The sequence below is a fragment of the Aquarana catesbeiana genome, linkage group LG01 (assembly GCF_042186555.1).
Source record: "Aquarana catesbeiana isolate 2022-GZ linkage group LG01, ASM4218655v1, whole genome shotgun sequence".
Classification (NCBI taxonomy): Eukaryota; Metazoa; Chordata; class Amphibia; order Anura; family Ranidae; genus Aquarana; species Aquarana catesbeiana.
Window position 1 is genome coordinate 983,793,137 of NC_133324.1, and position 8,588 is coordinate 983,801,724.

Sequence of the window (8,588 nt, forward strand, 5' to 3'; positions counted from 1 at the left end):
TGCACAGGAGGAGTAACCACAGGATAGTAAAAGTTACTACACTATGCAGCTGGGGAGGGGGGGGGGACTTGCTGATCTCAGGCTCTGTAACCTCTTTTTTCCATCAATGTATCCAACGATTCCTCAGTCAGCTGCAACAGAGTAATTAAGATCTTTATTTCAATCATGACAATAATATACTTACCATACACGCCTGCTATAGAACAATTGCAAAACCCACATTTTATTACACTTGACAATGAATAGGAGAAAACCAACAAAAATGAAAAAAAAAACCCATAAATTTGTGCAGATATATCTAGCAGTTATAGATTTACAGAAAAAAAGTCTACAGTCTTCTAAAATGTCTTACCGTCACATAGGACATGAGGCTTGTACAAGTCCCAGAGTACATCCAACACATCCGTCTTGTAATTAATAGGTGACCGAAAGCATGTTAAATGATTTCCACCTCCTCCAATATTGAGGGGGGTTATCTTTTGATCTAGAAGAAGACACAACACAACACCTGATAAGGCTCCATAATGGACATCATGCACAGTTATGTCACATGTACTACCGTATTCCTGGATAGATTCTCTGGAGGCATTTCTGCTTTCCAAGGCAGGTGGACATAATTTAAAACATCCAAAGCAGAACACCTCTCAGAGGCATTGAGGGCCAACATGCCCCAGAACATCTTCCTGGCTTCAATAGAGAATTGTTGCCACTTTCTTGGTGACAAGGTCAGATCCTTCTCCATTTGCCATGAAGCAAAGTTCTGATACTTGAGGTCATGACTCCCTGCTTCTCTCCAGGGGAAGGACCCTGTCATAGCTGTGTATATCATGACCCCAAAGGCCCAGATGTCAATGTTCGGGTGCAGCAGCAACTTTTCCCCTTGTTTTAGGGTGCACAGTTCCGGAGCGGAGTACGGTATAAACCATGGCATAAAGGGTGCTTGAGTTCCCTGGAGCATTGTCAGTCCAAAATCTGCCAGCTTGACATTATTACATTGGATGTCCATGAGCAAAATGTTGTCCAGTTTAATGTCCCGATGGACCATTCCTTTGCTGTGCATAAAGTCCAAAGCATTCGCGATCTGTAGAACACAGCTCTTCACTATATCTTCATTCAAACCAACCTGTAGAAAAAAAAAAAAAACACAAAATCATTTACTAGACACCAACATGGCAAAATGTTACCCAACATATGAAACTCATCTCATCTCTTGCACAGGAAAGCAGAAGATACATTAGCTGCGTACACAAGGAGTATACGTAAATGAAACCTGCATGCAAAGTGTGAGCTTCTATTAACCACTTGACGACCGCCTCACGCCGATGTACGTCGGCAAAGTGGCACGGACAGGCAAAATCACGTACATGGTACGTGATTTGCCTTCCGCGGGTGGGGGGTCCGATCGGACCCCCCCCGGTGCCCGAGGCGGTCGTCTTTTGTCCAGCGGCGATCAGAGGTGAGGGGGAGACCATCCATTCGTGGCCCCCCCCTCGCGATCGCCGCCGGCCAATCGAATCATTCCTTTGCTGCTGTATGCTAAACAGCAGCAAAGGAAATGATGTCATCTCTCCTCGGCTCGGTAATTTCCGTTCCGGCCCGAGGAGAGAAGACATCAATGTGAGTGCACCAACACTACACACTCAGTAGAACATGCCAGGCACACAAAACACCCCGATCCCCCCCCCGATCACCCCCCGACCCCCCTCCCCCTGTCACAAACTGACACCAGCAGTTTTTTTTGTTTTTTTTTGTTTTTTTCTGATTACTGCATAGTGTCAGTTTGTGACAGTTACAGTGTTGGGACAGTTACTGTTACCCCCCTTTAGGTCTAGGGTACCCCCCTAATAAAGTTTTAACCCCTTGATCACCCCCTGTCACCAGTGTCACTAAGCGATCATTTTTCTGATCGCTGTATTAGTGTCGCTGGTGACGCTAGTTAGGGACATAAATATTTAGGTTCGCCGTCAGCGTTTTATAGCGTCAGGGACCCCCATATACTACCGAATAAATGTTTTAACCCCTTGATTGCCCCCTAGTTAACCCTTTCACCACTGATCACCGTATAACCGTTACGGGTGACACTGGTTAGTTTGTTTATTTTTTATAGTGTCAGGGCACCCGCCGTTTATTACCGAATAAAGGTTTAGCCCCCTGATCGCCCGGCGGTGATATGCGTCGCCCCAGGCAGCGTCAGATTAGCGCCAGTACCGCTAACACCCACGCACGCAGCATACACCTCCCTTAGTGGTATAGTATCTGAACGCATCAATATCTGATCCGATCAGATCTATACTAGCGTCCCCAGCAGTTTAGGGTTCCCAAAAACGCAGTGTTAGCGGAATCAGCCCAGATACCTGCTAGCACCTGCATTTTGCCCCTCCGCCCAGCCCGCCCAAGTGCAGTATCGATCGATCACTGTCACTTACAAAAGACTAAACGCATAACTGCAGCGTTCGCAGAGTCAGGCCTGATCCCTGCGATCGCTAACAGTTTTTTTGGTAGTATTTTGGTGAACTGGCAAGCACCAGCCCCAGGCAGGGTCAGGTTAGCGCCAGTACCGCTAACACCCACGCACGCAGCATACGCCTCCCTTAGTGGTATAGTATCTGAACGGATCAATATCTGATCCGATCAGATCTATACTAGTGTCCCCAGCAGTTTAGGGTTCCCAAAAACGCAGTGTTAGCGGAATCAGCCCAGATACCTGCTAGCACCTGCGTTTTGCCCCTCCGCCCGGCCCAGCCCAGCCCACCCAAGTGCAGTATCGATCGATCACTGACACTTACAAAACACTAAATGCATAACTGCAGCGTTCGCAGAGTCAGGCCTGATCCCTGCGATCGCTAACAGTTTTTTTGGTAGTATTTTGGTGAACTGGCAAGCACCAGCCCCAGGCAGCGTCAGGTTAGCGCCAGTACCGCTAACACCCACGCACGCACTGTACACCACCCTTAGTGGTATAGTATCTGAACGGATCAATATCTGATCCGATCAGATCTATACTAGCATCCCCAGCAGTTTAGGGTTCTCACAAACGCAGTGTTAGTGGGATCAGCCCAGATACCTGCTAGCACCTGCGTTTTGCCCCTCCGCCCGGCCCAGCCCAGCCCACCCAAGTGCAGTATCGATCGATCACTGTCACTTACAAAAGACTAAAACGCATAACTGCAGCGTTCGCAGAGTCAGGCCTGATCCCTGCGATCGCCAACAGATTTTTTGGTAGCGTTTTGGTGAACTGGCAAGCGCCAGCGGCCTAGTACACCCTGGGCATAGTCAAACCAGCACTGCAGTAACACTTGGTGACGTGGCGAGTCCCATAAGTGCAGTTCAAGCTGGTGAGGTGGCAAGCACAAGTAGTGTCCCGCTGCCACCAAGAAGACAAACACAGGCCCGTCGTGCCCATAGTGCCCTTCCTGCTGCATTCGCCAATCCTAATTGGGAACCCACCACTTCTGCAGCGCCCGTACTTCCCCCATTCACATCCCCAACCAAATGCAGTCGGCTGCATGAGAGGCATTTTTATGTCCTCCCGAGTACCCCTACCCAGCGAACCCCCCCAAAAAAGATGTTGTGTCTGCAGCAAGCGCGGATATAGACGTGACACCCGCTATTATTGTCCCTCCTGTCCTGACAATCCTGGTCTTTGCATTGGTGAATGTTTTGAACGCTACCATGCACTAGTTGAGTATTAGCGTAGGGTACAGCATTGCACAGACTAGGCACACTTTCACAGGGTCTCCCAAGATGCCATCGCATTTTGAGAGACCCGAACCTGGAACCGGTTACAGTTATAAAAGTTACAGTTACAAAAAAAAGTGTAAAAAAAAAAAATATATATAAAATAAAAAAAAATAGTTGTCGTTTTATTGTTCTCTCTCTCTCTATTCTCTCTCTATTGTTCTGCTCTTTTTTACTGTATTCTATTCTGCAATGTTTTATTGTTATTATGTTTTATCACGTTTGCTTTTCAGGTATGCAATTTTTTATACTTTACCGTTTACTGTGCTTTATTGTTAACCATTTTTTTGTCTTCAGGTACGCCATTCACAACTTTGAGTGGTTATACCAGAATGATGCCTGCAGGTTTAGGTATCATCTTGGTATCATTCTTTTCAGCCAGCGGTCGGCTTTCATGTAAAAGCAATCCTAGCGGCTAATTAGCCTCTAGACTGCTTTTACAAGCCGTGGGAGGGAATGCCCCCCCCCCCCACCGTCTTCCGTGTTTTTCTCTGGCTCTCCTGTCTCAACAGGGAACCTGAAAATGCAGCCGGTGATTCAGCCAGCTGACCATAGAGCTGATCAGAGACCAGAGTGGCTCCAAACATCTCTATGGCCTAAGAAACCGGAAGCTACGAGCATTTTATGACTTAGATTTCGCTGGATGTAAATAGCGCCATTGGGAAATTGGGGAAGCATTTTATCACACCGATCTTGGTGTGGTCAGATGCTTTGAGGGCAGAGGAGAGATCTAGGGTCTAATAGACCCCAATTTTTTCAAAAAAGAGTACCTGTCACTACCTATTGCTATCATAGGGGATATTTACATTCCCCGAGATAACAATAAAAATGATTAAAAAAAAATAAAAATGAAAGGAACAGTTTAAAAATAAGATAAAAAAGCAAAAAAATAAGAAAAAAAAAAAAAAAAAAAGCACCCCTGTCGCCCCCTGCTCTCGCGCTAAGGCGAACGCAAGCGGCGGTCTGTCGTCAAACGTAAACAGCAATTGCACCATGCATGTGAGGTATCACCGCGAAGGTTAGATCGAGGGCAGTAATTTTTGCAGTAGACCTCCTCTGTAAATCTAAAGTGGTAACCTGTAAAGGCTTTTAAAGGCTTTTAAAAATGTATTTATTTTGTTGCCACTGCACGTTTGTGCGCAATTTTAAAGCATGTCATGTTTGGTATCCATGTACTCGGCCTAAGATCATCTTTTTTATTTCATCAAACATTTGGGCAATATAGTGTGTTTTAGTGCATTCAAATTTAAAAAAGTGTGTTTTTTCCCCAAAAAATGCGTTTGAAAAATCGCTGCGCAAATACTGTGTGAAAAAAAAAAATGAAACACCCACCATTTTAATCTGTAGGGCATTTGCTTTAAAAAAATATATAATGTTTGGGGGTTCAAAGTAATTTTCTTGCAAAAAAAAAAAACTTTTTCATGTAAACAATAAGTGTCAGAAAGGGCTTTGTCTTCAAGTGGTTAGAAGAGTGGGTGATGTGTGACATAAGCTTCTAAATGTTGTGCATAAAATGCCAGGACAGTTCAAACCCCCCCAAATGATCCCATTTTGGAAAGTAGACACCCCAAGCTATTTGCTGAGAGGCATGTCGAGTCCATGGAATATTTTATATTGCGACACAAGTTGCGGGAAAGAGACAATTTTTTTTTTTTTGCACAAAATTGTCACTAAATGATATATTGCTCAAACATGCCATGGGAATATGTGAAATTACACCCCAAAATACATTCTGCTGCTTCTCCTGAGTACGGGGATACCACATGTGTGAGACTTTTTGGGAGCCTAGCCGCGTACGGAACCCCGAAAACCAAGCACCGCCTTCAGGCTTTCTAAGGGCGTGAATTTTTGATTTCTCTCTTGACTGCTTATCACAGTTTCGGAGACCATGGAATGCCCAGGTGGCACAAACCCCCCCCAAATGACCCCATTTTGGAAAGTAGACACCCCAAGCTATTTGATGAGAGGTATAGTGAGTATTTTGCAGACCTCACTTTTTGTCACAAAGTTTTGAAAATTGAAAAAAGAAAAAAAAAAAAGTTTTTTCTTGTCTTTCTTCATTTTCAAAAACAAATGAGAGCTGCAAAATACTCACCATGCCTCTCAGCAAATAGCTTGGGGTGTCTACTTTCCAAAATGGGGTCATTTGGGGGGGTTTTGTGCCACCTGGGCATTCCATGGCCTCCGAAACTGTGATAGGCAGTAAAGAGTGAAATCATAAATTTACGCCCTTAGAAATCCTGAAGGCTGTGATTGGATTTCGGGGCCCCGTACGCGGCTAGGCTCCCAAAAGGTCCCACACATGTGGTATCCCCATATTCAGGAGAAGCAGCAGAATGTATTTTGGGGTGCAATTCCACATAGGCCCATGGCCTGTGTGAGCAATATATCATTTAGTGACAACTTTTTGTAAATATTTTTTTATTTTTTTTTTTTTTTGTCATTATTCAATCACTTGGGACAAAAAAAATAAATATTCAATGGGTTCAACATGCCTCTCAGCAATTTCCTTGGGGTGTCTACTTTCCAAAATGGGGTCATTTGGGGGGGTTTTGTACTGCCCTGCCATTTTAGCACTTCAAGAAATGACATAGGCAGTCATAAACTAAAAGCTGTGTAAATTACAGAAAATGTACCCTAGTTTGTAGACGCTATAACTTTTGCGCAAACCAATAAATATATGCTTATTGACATTTTTTTTACCAAAAACATGTGGCCGAATACATTTTGGCCTAAATGTATGACTAAAATTGAGTTTATTGGATTTTTTTTATAACAAAAAGTAGAAAATATCATTTTTTTTCAAAATTTTCGGTCTTTTTCCATTTATAGCGCAAAAAATAAAAACCGCAGAGGTGATCAAATACCATCAAAAGAAAGCTCTATTTGTGGGAAGAAAAGGACGCAAATTTCGTTTGGGTACAGCATTGCATGACCGCGCAATTAGCAGTTAAAGCGATGCAGTGCCAAATTGGAAAAAGACCTCTGGTCCTTAGGCAGCATAATGGTCCGGGGCTCAAGTGGTTAATGGTGCAAGATCCATCTTAACCCACCTTACTCCATCCTTATTAACTTTGTTCACAACTGAGAGAGTCACATACCTAAAATAACAATCTTATGCTCATTATAGGTCCCGCCAACTCACTGCACTGGGAGAGGATTCCTTAAACCTCAGACATGCTTTAAAGGAGCAATGGATAGAAATTATAACTTTTTAAATATCATTCAATTTTTGATACAAACTTACACTTTTCTTTACTATTGAGAGAAGATCTCCAGCTGGCGCCACCTCCTGGACAAAGACAAAGTCACTGCTGGTATGGGAAACGATCTCGTGGGTTGCAATGATATTTGGATGGCTGCTGAGACAAAGAGACATTCCATATTCCATTAGGAAGTTGTCCTTTGGAGTTGTCTCCTTGCTCACCAGTTTTACAGCCACCAACTCATCTGTTGGAAAGAGGGAGAAATAAAGATAATGAGCATCATAAACCCAACAATGATGAAGCACGCTAAAAATCTACTGAATTTAGTTAAAAGCTTGTGTAAATCTAAAGCACTGACTTATTAGGATCCATAATCATCACTTAAAAACTGGAAGTGAGGGATTGCTTGGAAAACTTTAAAGAATGCTGCTCAAAGCATTGGAAATTTTCTGCAGCTGAACCATTCTGTTGATTCTCGGATTCTCAGTTTAGAAGTAGAGACCCTCTAGGCATCTGCTCAAACTTTCTTGATGTTTTGCACTAAATAGAACTAAATCCCCAGAGGAGCCCCAGAACATTGACTATACTCTCTAAATATCATACTTGCACATTATAGTAGACTTGCTCACTGTAGTTTGCCCTCCTCTAATGATGCAAGGTCCCCTGATCACCACAGAAACTTTACCTGCTAGTTATTTTTTATTTAGATTTGTTCCACTAATTTAGAAACACAAACGATTAAAATAAAAATATTTTCTTTACATGAATTAAGCTACAAAGTTTACCTGAACCCCGATGTTTGGCCAGCAGAACCTTTCCATACGCTCCACTCCCGAGCTCTTTAATGGGGTCAAAGAAGTCAGTCACCTCCATCATCCTCAGGTTTTCAGAGGTTTCGGAGATGAACTCAAGGAGATTCTTTGCAGTGTTCTTGGTCACGTCCTCAATGTTGGAAGCCATTCTGGAATCACAACATCAGAAAATACAAATTCATTTTATTTGACATGAATCTATAATAAACAGCATTGAACACAAGAGATACAACTATAATTCTAGCACTTTAAAAGACTCTGTTTCAGCCACATCTGGAGTATGCTGTCCAGTTCTGGTCACCAGTCCTCAGGAAGGATATGCTGTAACTGGAGAGAGTCCAGAGAAGGAAAACAAAGTTAATAAGGAGTTCTGGAGGAACTCAGTTACAAGGAACAACTACAAACAATAAAATGTATTCTTCCTGGAGAAGAGATGCTTAAGAGAAGATATGATGGCAATATAAAAATATCTCAGTGGTGATTCTAGCATAGGGGAGCACTATTCATTCTCAGGTAGCTTAAGAAGACACATGGCCGTGTAATGAAAGGAGGAGAAGCAATTTAAGCTAAAACTGCATAAGGGTTTCTCTATAGTCAGAGGGAAGAACAAGAAGAAGAACAAGAAGAAGAAGAAGAAGAAGAAGAAGAACAAGAACAAGAAGAAGAAGAACAAGAAGAAGACGTCAGTGGGAAGGTTCTCCCTCCTCACTTCATATGTGTGGTCAACAAAAGAGGGCACAAGTGAGGGAAGAATAAAACACCTTTATTGGGTTTTGAATAATTATATATATATATATATATATATATATATATATATATATATATATATATA

At 42.9% G+C, this 8,588-nt stretch overlaps 1 protein-coding gene across 1 annotated transcript; it reads right to left on the minus strand.

Moving 5' to 3' along the window:
• Positions 1-541: 541 nt before the first annotated feature.
• LOC141129181 (serine/threonine-protein kinase SBK1-like) lies at positions 542-7,904 on the minus strand. Its single transcript, XM_073617041.1, has 3 exons — positions 7,730-7,904; positions 6,986-7,188; positions 542-1,123 (listed from the first exon to the last, which is right to left on the minus strand). The coding sequence occupies exons 1-3, from the start codon at positions 7,902-7,904 to the stop codon at positions 542-544; spliced, it is 960 nt and encodes a 319-aa protein (XP_073473142.1).
• Between the last annotated feature and the right edge of the window lie 684 nt (positions 7,905-8,588).

What these genes read in the sequence shown, in the direction of transcription:
- LOC141129181 (XM_073617041.1), bottom strand. Translation starts at nt 7,904, where the DNA reads ATGGCTTCCAACATTGAGGACGTGACCAAGAACACTGCAAAGAATCTC. An exon ending in GGCCAAACATCGGGGTTCAG is followed by an intron (nt 7,189 to 7,729) that starts GTAAACTTTGTA and finishes TCTTTCCAACAG; the next exon opens with ATGAGTTGGTGGCTGTAAAA. An exon ending in TCTCAATAGTAAAGAAAAGT is followed by an intron (nt 1,124 to 6,985) that starts GTAAGTTTGTAT and finishes TTTTTTCTACAG; the next exon opens with GTTGGTTTGAATGAAGATAT.